The 20,190-nt window shown below is 44.8% G+C and overlaps 2 protein-coding genes across 7 annotated transcripts in view; one reads left to right on the forward strand and one right to left on the reverse strand.

Annotated features, from left to right (window-relative positions):
* LOC126175344 (BTB/POZ domain-containing protein 1-like) overlaps positions 1–20,190 on the reverse strand; it is a 633,855-nt gene that overhangs the window by 51,657 nt on the left and 562,008 nt on the right. The gene's annotated exons all lie outside the window — the stretch shown is intronic.
* The window catches only part of LOC126175345 (uncharacterized), a 74,453-nt gene continuing 73,226 nt past the window's right edge, over positions 18,964–20,190 (forward strand). Inside the window, exon 1 of the mRNA XM_049922075.1 lies at positions 18,964–19,133. Within this exon, the coding sequence (XP_049778032.1) occupies positions 19,105–19,133 (29 nt within the window). The 5' untranslated portion in view covers positions 18,964–19,104. The remainder of the gene's footprint in view (positions 19,134–20,190) is intronic.

A 20,190-nucleotide genomic window follows, 5' to 3' on the forward strand; every position in this document is an offset into this window, starting at 1 on the left:
ACGAGGTAAATTGATAGAGACAGATTTAGAAAGATCATTGAGATTTCTGAAATGTAGGGGAGAAGTTTAGGACAATGGTGTCATGAACATATTGAAGGAGAGGGACTGGTGAAGGCGGTTTGGGCATGTTGGCAAGGTGGAGGAGATAAAAAAGAGAAGAGAGGACAGAGTCTTGGGGTATGTCTGCAGTGAGATGGGAGGTATGAGAATTTGTATTGCTAATAACAAAGAATGGAAAATTAGATAGGAAAGACACAGTTACGGGAAAGTGGATATGTCTGAAGTTTCAAAAGGGGACCAGAATTCAATGAACAGGTCCAGGAATACGAAAATTGCAGATTTTTGGTTGTTGAGCTGGGGGGATGGAAGATGAACTTGCTACGTGATTTGTTTCTCAGATGAGAAGTTGGCATGGAAGCAAACCTTGTGAACTGGAAGGAAGTGGTGTCGGTTCAGATGCTGATGAATCCATTTGGAGAGAATGGATTCAAAGACCTTGGTAACGTCGAGGAGAGGCTGATGTGGTGGTAAGAGGGAGTGCCATCGGAGTTTATACGCAACTTGAGCAAAAATATAGTTCTGGAGGTTTTTCGCAGCTCAGGATGGTAACCTGTGGAGAGGATTTTGCTATAAAGGATGCTAAAGGAGACTGGAAAGGAGAAGGAACATTCCTTTCTGTGACGAGAGGTTCAGATGTCTCCGAGCACTGTGTGACTTAACATCTGAGGTCATCAGTCCCCTATAACTTAAAACTACTTAAACCTAACTAACCTAAGGACTTCACCCACATCCATGCCCGAGGCAGGATTCGAACCTGCGACCGTAGCGGTCGCGCGGTTCCAGACTGTAGCGCCTAGAACCGCTCGGCCACTCTGTCCGGCAGAGGCAACTACGTCGTGACTGTGGGAAGTGTTGCGTTTTTTGTAAAGTAATTTTTTATGTGTGTGCTGTGATTGGTGTATGTAATTCTGTTTATAGAAGCTGTCCAAGCGTTGGAAGCTGCGAGCCATGTGTGTGACAGTGTGCGTTCCTGTATTGTATGGAAGAGGGAGTAATCAGAATGAGGCCGTCAGGAGTTGTGAAGATGTCGGAAAGACAGGATGCAAAGTGGTCATATTTGGTCAGTTTTTTAGGTAGGGAATGGTTGTTGTGGAGAAGCGTATAGTGAGGAATGGAATTACTGCTGGTGAGTAGATGCAATGCTTTCCAACACGTGGAAGCATTAATGGGGAGTATAGTACTGAGTCTGCTGCATGTTTGGCACCAGTTCCGGCCTTTTCTAATATTTAATAAGTTCCTGATGTGTGCCCTCATTTTCCAGTGGGATGCTAGTGTATCCCAGTCACGAGTCTCTAGGAAGGAGCTGTATAAGCAACGAGATTCTAGGAGGAGGAGTAGGGCTTGCGAGGGAAGGATAGGGTGGTGGTAGTGTACGGTCTTGGTAGGACTGTGGGCGGATATAACGTCTGACGAACTCTTATACAGGAAGCACATGGTATGAGCATCATCAGGTTGCTGTAAGATTGGTGAGTGCTGCCAATATGGGTACTAGGGATTCCTGTCAGGCATTCCAGTTGGTGCGAGAATAGTCTTGGATAAATTTTGGACGGAAATGGGATGGGATGCATGATGATGAGGTAATGTATAGGGGACGGTGAGGAGAACAGATCAAACTGGACCGAGGACTGCTGCAGAATGGGATACCGGTTGTGCACTTACCAGTGTATGGAAGCGTAGGTTTGATAAGGAAAGAGTGCAGCACAGAGAAAGCCTTTATTGCCTGACGTAAGTAATGACGCTGCACTCAACTCTGGACAGGGAGCGCAAAAGTGACCTATGGACGTAGATGGCATGAACCATCTGAGTGAAGTAATCTAATCAATCAGATGCTGTCCTCTGATCATATATGTGGGATCTTCGCCAGTTTCACGACAGCCTTGTCTCCTGACGACGACAATGGAGGCAATCATAGAAAGTTTGGTACTTCATTCGAATTTGATGCCGCAAGTCAACCTTTTTATCCAAGGACTCCATCGTGAATGATTCCGTAGCCACATGTGTGATACTTGTTAATTCTGTTGTTTATGAGCTCCACAGGAAGCGAGTATTGCTTTTCTCGCACAGCTACACTCATCGCTACAACGGAGGAGGCAGGACGACTGAGAGAGGTATTTCCTTATCTTCGAGTGTCCCAAACGAAATCAGGAAATCAAACTGTCTTCCTCACGCTCCTGAACTACGCTGAACATACTGATTTATCAGACGAGCCCCTTATGATTTTTCGATGTGCTGCAGGAGAAAGCCATCCTTAACTGAACCAACTTTTTGGTGTATAAAAGTATTAAGAATTTCTTTCCTACGGGTCTCCACAGTGTCAGTTTCAGAGGGATAGACTTGAAGGTATATGCCTCCATGTAAAGCTATATCTTCGCACAAACGCCAGACGCCAACGTACAGTGCAGGATGGAGGGTACTTCTGTCCAATATTAGCGATCCGCAGTTCCATTCCATTCTTGTACTGAGTGAGGGAAAAATGACTGCGATATTTAATGGTACGCGCACTAGTATCTCATGTGCTACTCTCATGACCCCTTCACAAGTTATATCATGGTTGAATAGTTTTCTTCAAGTACTGGTTGACTAAACTTACCCAACAGGATTTCGCGACAATTACCTTGTCATTCTTCTAAGGATTCCATTTGACTTTAACGAGCATTACTTATTACCGTTTCACAAGGGCTATACCGACCTGTTGCGCTCCTAAATAACCTGAAATTAAATAAATATTCCTACGGCTGGACCATAAACACGCCCTAAAACACATTATTAAATACATACATAAATTAAATAAACATATATCAAAGGAACAGAACAGCAGTAAGCCAGTAGCCTTATGTCTCTGTGCTTTCTAAAACACAGTAAATAATTGACCAATTTCTTCATGAATAGCATATATCGGGTACAAACAAAGACATAGATGAATAAATATATTAATAAGCATGCTGCTACCGGTTTTTCGTGTAACTGTGGAGTACTTATGACCTGACGCGATCGATAGTAATCGAACACTTTGACCTCCAATAACTCAATTACTATTCAAGTTACATGCCTGTAATTTATACCAATTTAGGTTTACACTAATAGCTTTCTAAAGACACGTCGATCGACGAAATCGGATTAACCATTTAGATTTTGGAAATTCGTTGCTGGGTGTTACTTGCATAATTTACCGTCAGATACTAAATTCTAAACTAATAAAGATATTGAAAATCTGATTACACCATCAGAATCGTCGTGCAATGTACGTGTTTCTTTTTGAGGTATCATGATTCATCTGGCTACTATTAATTTCTATACAAACTGTGAAATGTCTGACATTATGGTTTCACAAAGTCCGCCATCTTTGGCACTCTCGGCATACAAGTCTCTTTCATCGACACAGCGACGCCATTGAGTTCCCAGCCACGCGGCCGCCGGACCCCAGCTAACGTTCGGCACCACTTGGCCGCGGTCCGCCGAGAGGCCCCAGCGCGGCCACACCAACTCTGAACTTACAATACTTTCAGGGCGCCACAACTCGCCTGTTACCTCACACTTGGTGCTGATAGGGTTCGCGAGTGCGACATTCAATTTTGCAGTGACTTTTGAAACTGTCAATCGCTTACTTTTTAAGACAGTCCTCTTGAATTACGGTCTGTTACGATCACTCAGCACACACTTTCACCCGCGATGTGAATTACCGGAACAAATCTTCGATATGGTGCCTCTTGAAAAAAATAGCACTACAGCTACCTTGCTTATGGACGCACTCACAATAATGCAGAACACTGTTCTGACCATGACTGACACTTGCAACATACTGAGCACATCGCACAGATGCCGCTCCTTGTCAATTACAACGGTGCAGCCTGCAGGTAAGGTTAGCATCTATATTTATGTTCGAGCATGCAGTTTTTGGTGTTTCCAAATCTGTGTCCAAATCCTGTACTTTCATGTACACAACTGCTTCGTTAGCGAACAGTCTTATACTGCTGCTGGTCCTTTCTGATAAACCGCCCACTGATATGCATCAAGGGCAGACCGTAATTGGGCTAGGATTATGGTTGTACTACTCTGGAATTGGTGCGGTCGTAGTCATTCGCTTTACATCCCTTCCAGTTCTTCAACGCGCTCAGACGCTACTCAGCGAAGCTGCAGACTATCTCTGTTAGGGAGGAGGAGAAGCGAAGTATTTTCATAGAATGGTTGCCTTCCCTGGCTGATTCCTATTTTCAGACTGATGGTTTGAGTCGTTCTGCAAAGTGTACTCGGACGGCAGAGCCGATCATAGGCCGCTCTTTGAACACAACTATCCGCACTCAGACCCCGATCCCGTACACATAATCGGAGCAATAGTGCTCATTATAGCAGCCGCTCCTCTGCAGAGTGCTTGCTTCCCCTGAATCCAACTGGCAAGACTACAGGCATGTCCTTTTCTCCAACTGTCCCCCACGTTTCATAACCAGACAGACTCTGTCTGGAGTTGGAGAGCCGTGTTGGCCGACAAGCTCAAAGTTCGGCAGCAGGACGACCCGTGGACGACTCGTTGATGGACTACTGACTGTGGCATAAATAGATCTAGATAAAAGTCTACGTCCCTATCACAGTTTTCATCTGCCAGAGAAAAGTTCTTTTCAATGCACTGCTCGCTGCAGTGTGTTTGATCCTGAGAGCAATTTAATAGAAGTATACACAGCGAAATAATTTGGTCTGTTTTTCGCTATTCTCCTGCAAGCCACTATTGCACATCTGCAAGCTGACCAAGCAAAGTGTGGGCCACGGAGAACAGCGATGGAGTTCCTAGATATATATCCTTAGAGCTTCTTGCTCACGCATCCTTCTGCACTACTCCATCTGAGAGGAGAGCACCAGTGAATATAAAAGGACAGAGACGTAAATGGCTGTGATTTTCTTGCAGTTATTGTGAAGAGCAATGGGAATTATCTCCATTTAGAGCCGGTTTAAGGTAGCATGGGGCCCGTAGCACTGTTGATATGTGGGGCACTGCTCAGCGACATGCATTCATATTTTTTCGATATACTATTTTTCCTGCATATAAACTGCTCAGTGATATGCATTCATATTTTTTCGATGTATTTTTGGTTAGCTTAAACATTAAAATACCCGCGAAAAGATTACGGAAACACGTTGAAACATGGCAGGCAAAAATATTATAAAAGCTGTTATTGAGGACTTCAGTCTTGTATTCGTGCCTGATCTCTCTCTACAATTTTCATACTCTTCATTTCATTCACTACCAAACCGACAATTTCTTAAAGTAGTTTCTTCAGCATCGTATGATTTAAAGCGACTACTTTCCATTACCCTTGTTTTAGTTTTTTTATGTTCACCTTTCTTTTCAAGACAGTATAAATTCCGTTCAACTGCCTTAGAAGTCTTTTGCCGTCTGTGACAGAATTATAATGCCGTCGACAAACTACTAGATCTTCTCCCTGAACTTCAGTTCCCTTTCCGAATTTCTTCTAAGCTTCAAGAACATGAAGCAGGACCGAAAACAGAGATTTTAGTGAGCTTGATTAGTACTGCTATAGTTCCAAACGAATTCTGGTTGTTCGATTGTTTCGCTTAGCGTCGTATGTGGTTCAGTGTGAGGACTTATCAACAGACGAGTTTCAGTCGAGCTATGTTGGCAATGTTGTCGATAATACAGTGACGTACAGTGAAGCACAACAGTAAGGGAGAAAAAAACTTGTGCCAATTTGCAATACGTAAAAAGCGGTTTAACAAAGCACAATAAATATATATTCTTCAAACTTTCGCAGGTACAGCAAATTTTGTACCGATGATCTGTCATTTACAGTGCTGCACAATAATGGGCACGTAATACTAAACAGTACTACTAATCGTAATTCAAAACTCTGTACGTTGAATTTTATCCCGAAAAACGGGACTTGTTCGCTTGCTATGCCTCACTAAGCCTAAGCATAAGGTGGAGACAGTGAGAAACCAACACGTTGAAGACCCTAGTGCTATCCCTTCTCCCACTGGACGAATCTCACAAGCATGTCATCTCCTGCAAAGTAGAGTTCCAAACCCACACCGAGAAGTCTAGGTGGACACCTTTTCAGGTGAGCAATCTTGTGTCTTGGAGAATAATAAGAAGAGAAAACGGTCTCAAGGGCGTGATGAGGAGTGTGAAGGACACGGAGATGCCGCGTATTCGTTTGAGACAGCGTTATCAGCTCCTGACAGAGTTTGAAAGGGGCCTCATTACTAGTCTCCATTTTGCCGTTTGGTTTATATGTGCAATATCAAGATCTGTAGGACATATGAATTTGATAGTGGCTCGGTATTGGACTTCATGAGAAAGTGATGGCAGGCATACTCGTCTTCAAGGTTTCAGTCGTCTTACCACCGTAAGGGATGATATCCGTACTGTACACCAAGCACATCATAACCCCTTCACGTCAGCGAATTCGTCAGAAGAGAAGTAATGGTCAGAGACTAGCAGCAGCCGTACTAGGGGATTAACGTCCCATGCGTAGGCCGGTCGCAGGTTCGAATCCTGCCTCGGGCATGGATGTGTGTGATGTTCTTAGGTTAGTTAGGTTTAAGTAGTTCTAAGTTCTAGGGGACTGATGACCACAGATGTTAAGTTCCATAGTGCTCAGAGCCATTTGAACCATTTGAACGTAGGCCGGTGTTAACGCGAAAACACAAACGGCTGCTTTTGGAGTGATATCGTGATTGGGAAGTATGGACTGCTCGTGAATGACATCGCCCTGACTTCAACGATGAATCGCAGTTTTCAACTACTCCGCGTGAGCGACGTCAGCGAGTATGGCGGCAACCTGGGAAGAGGTACCATTCTTCCAACGTTCTGTACAAGCAGATTGGTATTACTGCTAAACTCATGGTGTAGGAGGTCAGGTTACGACTCTTGGTGACTGAGGGAACTCTGAACCATAACGGTATGTCACGGACAGTATGCACCCTCACGTGTTATCTTTCGAGCTACAATATCGTGGAGTCATTTTTCAACAGAACAGTGTTCAACCACATATGACACACATCTGTAGAAATTAAAGTAGCAGATAGCGAGTCGTTGGTTACCAATAACAATTACCAGGGAGTACTCGGTCCACAGCTAATGGGGCTTGAACCACCTGATGCCACTGGAAACATTACAAGATTTTCTTAAAAACATACGCTATTTTAAGTGACTGCTGAGTGCTGCCTAACAGGAAGTGTGAAATGACTGCATCGGTCAGAGGAACTGTGATAAGTGGTCGCATGCTGTGAACTCATGGTGTCCTATGTGATGCTTCAGTAGGAGTATTGGGGCTTGAAACACGTCTCGTTGATGATCTTTACTGCTTTACAATGATCGTTACCGCTGGGGAGTTGCAAAGGGGTCCTATTTGCGACATCAGTTTGTAAGAAACAGCTTGTGGATTTTAATGTGCGCGTCCTTCATCTATGTCATGTACTGATCCGGCTAGCGCATTGTTTACTACATTACCATAAAAGCCATGTAGTACGTCAGTGTGCAGTGTGGTCTACAAGAAAATGAACGCTAGACAACGCTAGGTGCTAGGCACAAGAGAAAAACAACTCTCGAGAGGGAAAGATTTATAAATTTCCAAAAACAGAAGACAAAAAGTAGCTATTATGGGCGTGTGAATTACATGCAAACACATTGCTTTTACCAAACGCGATTCTTTCCCCAAGTGGCTGTCCTTCTTAATACGCAGAAAACTCTTGAGGCTGATAAGATTACCGTCTACGGCGGGTGGTTCAAAATGGTTCAAATGGCTCTGAGCACTATGGGACTTAACTGCTGTGGTCACCAGTACCCTAGAACTTAGAACTACTTAAACCTAACTAACCTAAGGACATTACACACATCCATGCCCGAGACAGGATTCGAACCTGCGACCGTAGTAGTCGCGCGGTTCCGGACTGAGCGCCTGAACCGCTAGACCACCGCGGCTACGGCGGGTGTTCAGTAAGTAATGAAACGCACATTTTGGCGGCCATTTTCGGTAGAAAAAATGCGGAATTTGGTGTGGGAGATCGTGGAGTATTCCTGCTTCAGCTCTATGGTTTATGGAGTTCCAGGAGATGGCGGCCTTCAAAATGTCTGTAACGGAGGTGCGTTCCAAGCAGAGAGGCGTCAATGAGTTTCTTTTGACGGAAAACCAGAGCACTGTAGATATCTACAGCCGCTTACAGAATGTTTACGGAGACCTGGCAGTGAAAAAAGGCAGGTGAGTCACTGCGCGAGCCGTCCTATCTCCCGCGTGGCCGCCGGCAGCACACAACAGTGATTCCTGCGATATTAGAACGTGCGGACACTCTCATTCGAGATGACTGACGGATCACAGTCAAACACCTCGCCATGCAACTGTACGTCTGTGTTGACAAACTCGCCAACCAGTTGTGGTACTCAAAGATGTGTGCACGCTGGGGTCCTCGTTGCCTGACAGAAGACCATGAATAACGACGAAGGACAATCTGTGCGGAATTGCTTGCGTGTTACGTGGCTGAGTGTGACAATTTTTTGTCCAACATCGTCACAGACAATGGTACATTGGTTCATCGTTTCGAATCGGTAACAAAACGGGAATCCACGGAGTGACGCCACACCACTTCTCCTCCGAAGAAAAAGTTCAAAAGCTGCTGAAGTCATGGTAGCGGTCTTCTGTGACTCTGAAGGAGGTGTTCTGTTTGATGTCCTCCCTCAAGGTGCACCGATCAACACTGAGGTGTACTGCGCGACCCTCAGGAAACTGAAGAACTGACTACACCGTGTTCGTCGCTATAAAAATTCAAACGAACTTTCCCTTCTCCATGACAACGCAAGGCCTCACACAATCCTGCGCACACGAGAGGAGCTTAGAAAGCTTCATTGGACTGTTCTTCCTCGTCAACCCCACAACCTGTATCTCGTAGCTTCCGAATTTCATCTGTTGGGCCAATGAAGAATGCATTCCGTAGGAAGCAGTACGTGGATGGTGGGGGAGGTTGTTGATGCAGCAAGACGTTGGCTCTGACGTCGACCAGTAGAGTGGTGCCATGCGGGCATACAGGCCCTCCCAGCGAGGTGGCGTAAGGCTGTCGCATTGATCAATGTATCCAGAAGAGTCGGGAATAGTATGGTGTATCGGAATCGTGAATAGAACCAACTTCCTTTCAGAAAAAAATGTGTTTAATTAGTCATTAAACGCACGCCCCTAGTATAACACGCTGTACTATATTCTTTACGAAGCTCTCTGGAACTCCCTTACGTTCATGAGAAAACTGTGACGCCCACAGCATTCACAGCAGCATACAGAGAACACGAACCGTGTACTTCCTTCCTGGTGGAATGACTGGAACTGATCGGCTGTCGGATCCTCTCCGTCTAATAGTCGCAGCTCAAGCATGGTTGTTTACAGCTTTGGGCGGGTTTAGTGACATCTCTGAACAATCAAAGGGACTGTATCTGTGATGCAAAACTTTTTCTGATGGGTGTATGTAGCAAAACTTTAATTTCTGTTGGAAAGTGATATTTTATGCGAATTATAATGAATTTTGCATAAAATTTACATTAAGTTATGTTGGAAATCGTGAGAGTGTAGAAGAACCGAATACACAATACACAAGAAGTATTGACTTCCAGTTATAATACGTTTGTTTGTGTGGCCATCTTCCGCAGCAGCTGTTAGCATCTGTTATTATAGGTTATCTGCCTTGAGCTGACTGTAATGTAATTAAAAAGAATTACACCAGACGCGTTTCGCTTTCATTTACAAAGCATCTTACGTGGTGCTCTGTAAATTGGATACACACGTTTGTACATTTATTTTTCGCTTCTTTTAGGTACAAACATATGCATCCAATTTACAGAATACCAGGGAAGATTCTTTGTAAATAAAAGCGAAACGCGTCTGGTGTAACCTTTTTATTACATTGCAGTCAGATCAAGACAGATAACCTATAATAACAGAAATTTCAGTTATCTTTAAAGTACGCATAAGAGTGCAGTTCTTGAAAACTATGCGAAATTTAGCAGCCTTCAACTTCCACAGCCTGCCTTTTATTGGGATAAATTGATACTTCCAAACACTCACGCAACGACGGCTGCGAAAATAGAACATGACGGAGGTTGCGTTTGCGATCCTAACAGTGGCTTCTGACAAAATTAATAACGCAGACACATTGCAGAAACTGCCATTACGCAAATGTCTTCATAGTAACAAGGACAAAAGAACCCTTCGTCAAACCAACATGTATAATGTTTTTGACTTTCAAGGCCAGCACTGACGACGGCGAACGAAAAATATTGCCTTCACAGGGCAGTGTGCTGGTAACCATTCTCTTCATCGTAGATTCAAATAACAAATCTGTTCCAGATGCATTGGCCGTTTTGCTTAAATCGATTATCTGCAACTAGGACCCAAGAAAATGCTTTTGACTCCATTGAGAGACACCTGACAAAAGCCCTGGATTTAATGTCCGTATAGCTATATGCGGAAGAGAAACGTGGACAATAGCATTTTAGACAAGTGAGGAATAGACCGTTTTGAAATGTGGAGCTACAGAAGAATGTTTAATATTAGATGGGTAGAGCGCGTAACTAATGACGAGATACTGACAAGGGGAGGCCGCCAATTGTGAGACTCAGATTCGATTCATACTGCGCATAATAAAAGCTCGTGGCCAGAGGTGTAATGTGGTAAAGCACCAAGATGCACTTCTCAGCCGTTGTCGAGAAAATCGACAGTTAAAAGAAACCGTTGTGGTGAAATACTCTCTACAATTAATAATTTTCTACAGCGTCGTGGCGCAGCGGTAAGCGCTCGGGTTCGTAATCCGAAGGTCGCCGGATCGAATCGCATGGCATGCAACTTTTTTTTATTATTAGTTTTTTGTAATTCAAATAATATATGTATATATATATATATATATATATATATATATATATATATATATAAACTATTAATGAATTGCTTGTGCATGTTGGTGAAGGCGAATCGCTCTCCAATTGTACCGCCTCCATTTTTTCGTTTGTTTAACAGGGTGTACCAAAGCTCTCACGTCCGCACTGATTTTCGACGATGTTATAAGTTGCGCTACGGACCGCATCTACCTTCTTTCGAAGTTAGCAGGCAACTACGCTGTTATGCGGCGGCTCGTTTCGGCCCATTCAACATCTGTCCATCTAGTGTAGCGTGCGAGTAACGGAGTTTATATTTGATACCTGCCTCATTAAATTTGTGTTCGTGGGGTCTCTATTCTAATTCGAACGTTTGACTTACGCTATACGTATTCGTTTCGGAATATCGTTTCTACGTCTTCCGTTAACTATACGTGGTAAACATTATGAAGACAATTAATAACATTTGTGAAATACAACTTTGTTTGCGGGAAACATAATGATGTTCAAAGTCGCCAGTTTTTCCACGACAAACGACTTTCAACAACTTATTATTTGCGTAATTGTTGCAACTGATTGCCGGGAATTTTATATATATATATATATATATATATATATATATATATATATATGTGTGTGTGTGTGTGTGTGTGTATGTGTGTGTGTGTATACACATTTGAATTACAAAAAACAAATACTAAAAAAAAAAAAAGGTTGCACGGCGCGAGATTCGATCCGGCCACTTTCTGATTACAAACCCGAGCGCTTACCACTGCGCCACGACGCTGTAGAAAAATATTAATCGTAGAGAGTATTTCACCGCAACGGTTTCTTTTTAACTGTCGGTTTTCTCGACAACGCCTGAGAAGTGCATCTTGGTGCTTTGCCACATTACACCTCTGGCCATGAGCTTTTATTATGCGCAGTATGAATCGAATCTGAATTTCACAATTGGCGGCCTCCCCTTGTGAATGGAATTTGAGAAAAACTATATTTGTGGATAACTTGACTAACAAATTAGTGTTGGAGGGAAGTGTGAGGGGCAAAGATTGTAGAGGAAGACAAAAAGCTAAACACAGTAAGCAGGTTTCAAAAGGTGTTGGTTGCAGTAAATAATCGGAGACGAAGACTACTGCACAGCATAGTTTAGCAGGAAGACCTGCATCAGATCAGCATCAGACTGAAGACCGCAACAACAACAGAGTAATTTAGAACTCACAGAGGCTGTGTTGGGGGAAATTACGTTGCTGCTGCTGTCTCACTATACAGTATACCGACCTCCAAAGCCAAAGTCAATAATGCACGCTTTTGCGGTAGTGTTTGACTCGGAGGTAAAACGGTTTACCGGTTAAAATCCTAGTGGTGGAAGAAATTTTAATAACCGGTACTTAACCGACAAGGGGAGAAGTGAGCGCGTTACGTTCCTGATCTGAAGACTGTGCGACGTTGCCAACTTTTGGTCCTTGCAACAAATGTCTGTAAAGACTAGAATTACTCTGAATTGATTATCCAGTCGCTAGCTGTGTTTTGATGTCTGACCAACTGGCAAAGTATTTAGAACTGTGGACATTTCAACCGTCAGATATGAAAACACAGAGATTGAACGAAAATGTGGAAACGCCGCGAGAAATGGGTGTTTGAATATAAATGCAGCCAAGCCTGCAGTGCACTGTTGTAGCTGACCTCGAATAGCACCTGCGCAATGTCTTCAACATGTCACTCATGGTCAGAGCAGTGTACTGTATAGCAATGAGTGCATTATGTCCGAGTTAAGTGAATTCGAACTTGGGCAAATTGTTGGTGTTCGTATGGTGAGTGCTCCCGTAACCGAGGTAGCTGAAGTGTTTGGTGTTGCAAGAAGCACAATATCTAAAATATTTCGCGCATGCAGAGAAAGCGGAAAAACGTCATCCGGTAAGTCGTGTGAGACCCCACTCGCTTTATTTGTTCATGAGACCCAGAAAATATTAGATAAAGGCTCCCAGGTAGATGCTATTTTCCTTGACTTCCGGAAGACGTTCGATACAGCTCCGCACTGTCGCCTGATAAACAAAGTAAGAGCCTACGGAATATCAGACCAGCTGTGTGGCTGGATTGAAGAGTTTTTAGCAAACAGAACACAGCATGTTGTTCTCAATGGAGAGACGTCTACAGACGTTAAAGTAACCTCTGGCGAGCCACAGGGGAGTGTTACTGGATCATTGCTTTTCACAATATATATAAATGACCTAGTAGATAGTGTCGGAAGTTCCATGCGGCTTTTCGCGGATGATGCTGTCGTATACAGAGAAGTTGCAGCAGTAGAAAATTGCAGCGAAATGCAGGAAAATCTGCAACGGATAGGCATTTGGTGCAGGGAGTGGCAACTGACCCGTAACATAGACAAATGTAAAGTATTGCGAATACATAGAAAGAAGGATCCTTTATTGTATGATTATATGATAGCGGAACAAACACTAGTAGCATTTACTTCTGTAATATATCTGGAAGTATGCGTACGGAACGATTTGAAGTGGAATGATCATATAAAATTAATTGTTGGTAAGGCGGGCGCCAAGCTGAGATTCATTGGGAGAGCCCTTAGAAAATGTTGTCCATCAACAAAGGAGGTGGCTTATAAAACACTCGTTCGACCTATACTTGAGTATTGCTCATAAGTGTGGGATCCATACTAGGTCGGGTTGACGGAGGAGATAGAGAAGATCCAAAGAAGAGCGGCGCGTTTCGTCACAGGGTTATTTGGTAAGCGTGATAGCGTTACGGAGATGTTTAGCAAACTCAAGTGGCAGAGTCTGCAAGAGAGGCGCTCTGCATCGCGGTGTAGCTTGCTGTCAAGGGTTTCGAGAGGGTGCGTTTCTGGATGAGGTATCGAATATATTGCTTCCCCCTACTTATACCTCCCGAGGAGATCACGAATGTAAAATTAGAGAGATTAGAGCGCGCACGGAGGCTTTCCGGCACTCGTTCATCCCGCGAACCATACGCGACTGGAACAGGAAAGGGAGGTGATGAGAGTGGTACGTAAAGTGCCCTCCGCCACACACCGTTGGGTGGCTTGCGGAGTATAAATGTAGATGTAGATGTAGAAGTCACAACGCTGACGAAAGTATGTGTGGAGTGATTGTGACGGCCGGTCATTGAACTGTGACGAAAAATAAAGAGAACGACTGCTGCGAAAGTGACTGTAAAACGGAATGTCATATTCGCGAATCCTGTCAGCACCAAAACAACACATAGGGAGCCCCATAAGCAGGGAACTGAAGTGCAAGCTGAAATTCGAAAATCACTCATCAGTAATGAAAATGCCCGTAACAGGAAAACCTGGACTGTGGAACGATGGAAGAATGTCATTTGGTCGGACGAGTCTGGCCGAGTTTACATCCCAAAGAGCGGAAAATGGTGGGCGTTTGATGTTGATTTTGGGAAGCCATATCGTGGTATCCCACGGATCCAATGGTTACTCTGCAATGTCGCATTTCTGTGAATATTTTTGGGTGATCAGGTTCATCCCACGTACAATGTTTGTTTCCCAACGGTGATGCCGGGTTCCGAGGCGGCAGATCCCCTGTTCACCTAGCTCGCATCCTCCAGGACTGGGTTTGTGGGCAAGAGGATGAATTATCGCAGCTTCCCTGGCCTCCCAGCCATCATATTTCAATATTATTGAACCTTTGTGGTCAATTTTGGAGAGAAGGGTGCGTGAGCGCTATCCAACTTTATCATGATTACCTGAACCTGCCACTATTTTGCAGGAAGAATTGTATAAGATTCCCTTGGCAGCATTACAGGACGTGTATTTGTCCATTCCAATCAAGAACATCTTCTAAGATGAGAAACACAGAAGTAGATATCCTCGGTGTAGCAAATCAGCTTAAATCACTTACAAGGGAACCTCCCCATTGCACCCCCCTCAGATTTAGTAATAAGTTGGCACAGTGGATAGGCCTTGAAAAACTGAACACAGATAAATCGAGAAAACAGGAAGAAGTTGTGTGGAACTACGAAAAAAAATAAAGAAAATATACAAACTGAGTAGCCCATGCGCAAGATAAGCAACATCAAGGAGAGTGTTAGCTAAGAAGCGCCGCGGTCCCGTGGTTGGCGTGAGCAACTGCGGAACGGGAGGTCCTTGATTCAAGTCTTCCCTCGAGTGAAAAGTTTAATTTTTTGTTTTCAGGCAATTATTATCTGTCCGTCCGTCCGTCCGATGCGATCACTTTTTTGGGAGTGATTATCACATCCACAAGAAAACCTAAATCGGGCACGGTAGAAGAATCTTTTTACCCATTCGCCAAGTGTACAAGTTAGGTCGGTCGACAACATATTCCTGTCATGTGACGCACATGCCGTCACCAGTGTCGTATAGAATATATGAGACGTGTTTTCCTGTTGAGGAATCGGTTGACCCATGACCTTGCGATCAAATGTTTTCGATTCCCATTGGAGAGGCACGTCCTTTCGTCTACAAATCGCACGGTTTTGCGGTGCGGTACCTTATTACAGTGAACAGAGATGTCAATGAACGAACGGACAGATCATAACTTTGCGAAAATAAAGAAAGTAAACTTTTCACTCGAGGAAAAACTTGAACCAAGGACCTCTCGTTTCTCAGCTGCTCACGCTAACCACGGGACCACGCTGCTCCTGAGCTCATTCTATCCTTGATGTTGCACATCTTCCGCATGGACTACTCAGTTTGTATATTTTGCTTATTTTTTTCATAGTTCCACACAACTTCTTCCTGTTTTCTCGTTGGATCTGTGTTCAGTTTTTCAAGGCCTATCCATTGTGCCAACTTATTACTAAATCTGAGGGGGGTGCGATGGGGAGGTTCCCTTGTTAGGAAAGGCAAGGCCACCGGTCCAGATTGTATACCAGTCAGATTACATTGAGAATATACTGATGCAATAGCTCCATATTTAGCAATTATACACTCCTGGAAATGGAAAAAAGAACACATTGACACCGGTGTGTCAGACCCACCATACTTGCTCCGGACACTGCGAGAGGGCTGTACAAGCAATGATCACACGCACGGCACAGCGGACACACCAGGAACCGCGGTGTTGGCCGTCGAATGGCGCTAGCTGCGCAGCATTTGTGCACCGCCGCCGTCAGTGTCAGCCAGTTTGCCGTGGCATACGGAGCTCCATCGCAGTCTTTAACACTGTTAGCATGCCGCGACAGCGTGGACGTGAACCGTATGTGCAGTTGACGGACTTTGAGCGAGGGCGTATAGTGGGCATGCGGAAGGCCGGGTGGACATACCGCCGAATTGCTCAACACGTGGGGCGTGAGGTCTCCACAGTACATCGATGTTGTCGCCAGTGGTCGGCGGAAGGTGCACGTGCCCGTCGACCTGGGACCGGACCGCAGCGACGCACGGATGCACGCCATGACCGTAGGATCCTACGCAGTGCCGTAGGGGACCGCACCGCCACTTCCCAGCAAATTAGGGACACTGTTGCTCCTGGGGTATCGGCGAGGACCATTCGCAACCGTCTCCATGAAGCTGGGCTACGGTCCCGCACACCGTTAGGCCGTCTTCCGCTCACGCCCCAACATCGTGCAGCCCGCCTCCAGTGGTGTCGCGACAGGCGCGAATGGAGGGACGAATGGAGACGTGTCGTCTTCAGCGATGAGAGTCGCTTCTGCCTTGGTGCCAATGATGGTCGTATGCGTGTTTGGCGCCGTGCAGGTGAGCGCCACAATCAGGACTGCATACGACCGAGGCACACAGGGCCAACACCCAGCATCATGGTGTGGGGAGCGATCTCCTACACTGGCCGTACACCACTGGTGATCGTCGAGGGGACACTGAATAGTGCACGGTACATCCAAACCGTCATCGAACCCATCGTTCTACCATTCCTAGACCGGCAAGGGAACTTGCTGTTCCAACAGGACAATGCACGTCCGCATGTATCCCGTGCCACCCAACGTGCTCTAGAAGGTGTAAGTCAACTACCCTGGCCAGCAAGATCTCCGGATCTGTCCCCCATTGAGCATGTTTGGGACTGGATGAAGCGTCGTCTCACGCGGTCTGCACGTCCAGCACGAACGCTGGTCCAACTGAGGCGCCAGGTGGAAATGGCATGGCAAGCCGTTCCACAGGACTACATCTAGCATCTCTACGATCGTCTCCATGGGAGAATAGCAGCCTGCATTGCTGCGAAAGGTGGATATACACTGTACTAGTGCCGACATTGTGTATGCTCTGTTGCCTGTGTCTATGTGCCTGTGGTTCTGTCAGTGTGATCATGTGATGTATCTGACCCCAGGAATGTGTCAATAAAGTTTCCCCTTCCTGGGACAATGAATTCACGGTGTTCTCATTTCAATTTTCAGGAGTGTATACAACCGCTCGCTCACAGAATGTTCCGTCCCTAAAGACTGAAAAATTGCTCAAGTCACACCAATACCCAAAAAGGGAAATAGGAGTCATCAGCTGAATTACAGGCCCATATAACTAACGTCGATTCGCAGTATAGTTTTGGAACTTATACTGTGTTCAAACATTATGAATTACCTCGAAGAAAACTGTGTATTGACATATAGCACGTCTTCAGAAAACATCGTTCTTGTAAAACACAACTACCTCTGTATACTCATGAAGTAATGACTGCTATCGACAGGAGATGACAAATTGATTCCATATTTTTAGATTTCCAGAAGGCTTTCGACACCGTTCCTCACAAGAGTCCTCTAACCAAACTGCGTGCCTATGGAATATCGCCTCAGTTGTGATTTCCTGTCAGAAAGGTCACAGTTCGTAGTAGTAGACCAAAAGTCATCAAGTAAAACAGAAGTAATATCCGGCGTTCCCCAAGGAAGTGTTAGAGGACCTCTGTTGTTCCTGATCTAGATTAACGACATAAGAGAAATCTGAGTAGTCCTATTAGATTGTTTGCGGATGATGCTGTCCTTTACAGTCTTGTAAAGTCATCAGATGACTAAAATGAATTGCAAAATGATTTAGATATGATATCTGTATGGTGCGAAAAGTGGCAGTTGACCCTGAATAAATAAAAGTGTGAAGTAATTCACTTGAGTACTAAAAGAAATCCGCTAGATTTCGATTACGCGGTAAGTCACACAAATCTTAAGACATTAAAAACAACTAAATACTTAGAGATTGCAATTACAAATAACCTAAATTGGAACGATCACGTAGATAATGTTCTGGATAGAGCAACCCAAAGAGTGCGATTCATCGGCAGAACGCTTAGAAGGTGCAACAGGTCTACTAAAGAGACTGCTTACACCACGCTTGTCCGCCATATTCTGGAGAATTACTGTGCGGTGTGGGATCCGAATCAGGTGGGACTGACGGATGACATCGAAAAAGTACAAAGAAGGGCGGCTCGTTCTGTAGTATCGCGAAATAGGGGAGATAGTGCCAGAGACGTGATACGTGAATTGGAGTGGCAATCATTAAAACAAAGGCGTTTTTCGTTGCGACGGGATCTTCTCATGAAATTTCAATCACCGGTTTTCTCCTCCGATAGCGAAAACATTCTATTGGCGCCCACCTACATGATCACGAAAAAATAAAAGAAATCAGGGCTCGCACAGAAAAATTTAAGTGCTCGTTTTTCGCGCGCGCCGTTGGAGAATGGAACGGTAGAGAGACAGCTTGAACGTGGTTCACTGAAACCCCTGCCAGGCACTTCATTGTGAATAACAGAGTAATCACGTGGATGTAGATGTAGACTGGAAGCTGTTTTAAATGCCAACGGAGTATTTACACCGTTTTAGGCTCTGTAATCTGTTGTGTTTTTGTGTTTCCACGTTTTTGTCCATACCCTGTAATTGTCGGAAGCAATTATTTTGGTACGAAACAGCGCCCCTGGGAAAATGGTCGTGTTGTGGTTGCAGCTCTTGTTTATCAACAGAGCGCTGGACCACCGCGAGACGGGCAGTCTGCCTGCAGCTGCGGTCGCCGACCTTGGACGCCGGACCTGACGCGTTGCCCCCACCTTTCCTGCAGAGGCTCGCCGTGTTTCCCGCATTAGTCGCACTATCCTCCGCCACCCGTCTGGAGGAGCGGAATATTCCCGCGGGACGCGTCACTGGAGGAACGTGAAAGCTGGAGTGGTCGAGAAAGAAAAGGAAGGAGCAAGAAAGGGGAACGGTGGAAAGTAACCGAGAGCCGGCGCCGACACGTCATCCGGGACAAGCAGATGCCGGGCGCGCGTCCTTCCAAGCAGGTGTGGTGGGAGTCGAGAGGAGGGAAGTGTGTACGTCTTTGTTTCCGACACGGGATTTTGCATGATGTGTCTCCTTCTAAGCATCACGTGAGCGGCTGCGAATGTTCGATCAGTTCTCCCTCTTGTGTGGCTTTCTACGCCTCGGAATGTTTTACTTCGTGTGTGAATGAGCACTGCAGGCATTGCGTATCACGGCTGCTTCACTGGCTACTTCGTAATGGATATTGGTAACATGGTGTGCGTGTGGACGGTAGAGATGACTTCGAGTTCACTGTGCGTATTTCGTTTGTTCTGCCGAATTAAATGTAAAAGTGTATTCGCAAGACACAAGTAGGATGGAAATAGTGATCTGTCACTTGCAGGTACGTTTCATTGTTCATAAACATTGTTTTAGTTTCCGACACAATCTTACTTTCGGGAAAAAAGTACTTAAGTTTTCCATAGAAAGATCCGCAAAGCGTCATAGTTGCCCAATGCTACATCTCATAACGAAAACCAATGAAAAGTTATTTTTTTACTACTTTCTGTTAGGTAATAGTTCAATCTCAAGGTCGTATCGTGTCCACCTATAACTTCAGTTTTTTCTATCGACTACAGTTTTCCCATAATATGACTTCGTTATGAACTATAAAAATTTGTAAAGCGTGTGTGATTGTAGTGAAAAAAAATTTTTTTTTTTTAATACGAACAAATATTTTAGTCAAGTATAAATATGAAAAGAGCTCTTTCGTAATAGGAATTGTGTGTCCATTGACTTCTACGTCCTTTTCCTCTTCTGCCTAAAGCAGGTATAGGTAATCTTTGACGACCTGCCAGCCTGATTCACATACAAGTTCGCGGGCTGCGTGACGCCACAGCAGCGCCCCTACCGCATAAAGTCCAAACTATGTATAGCGTTCGTGTCGTTAACGTTTACGGGGTAAAGCAGCGATATGGATGGCACCGTTTCCACGACAGGCCACGCCAACGAATTATGTCTGAAAACAAGTGTTTCTGAGTACACTCCATTTTAAGATGTTTATCTTCCCGTCAGGGCGCTGTTTATTTACTTACGACGTT

Source organism: Schistocerca cancellata, chromosome 3 (genome assembly GCF_023864275.1).
Source record: "Schistocerca cancellata isolate TAMUIC-IGC-003103 chromosome 3, iqSchCanc2.1, whole genome shotgun sequence".
Taxonomy (NCBI): domain Eukaryota; kingdom Metazoa; phylum Arthropoda; class Insecta; order Orthoptera; family Acrididae; genus Schistocerca; species Schistocerca cancellata.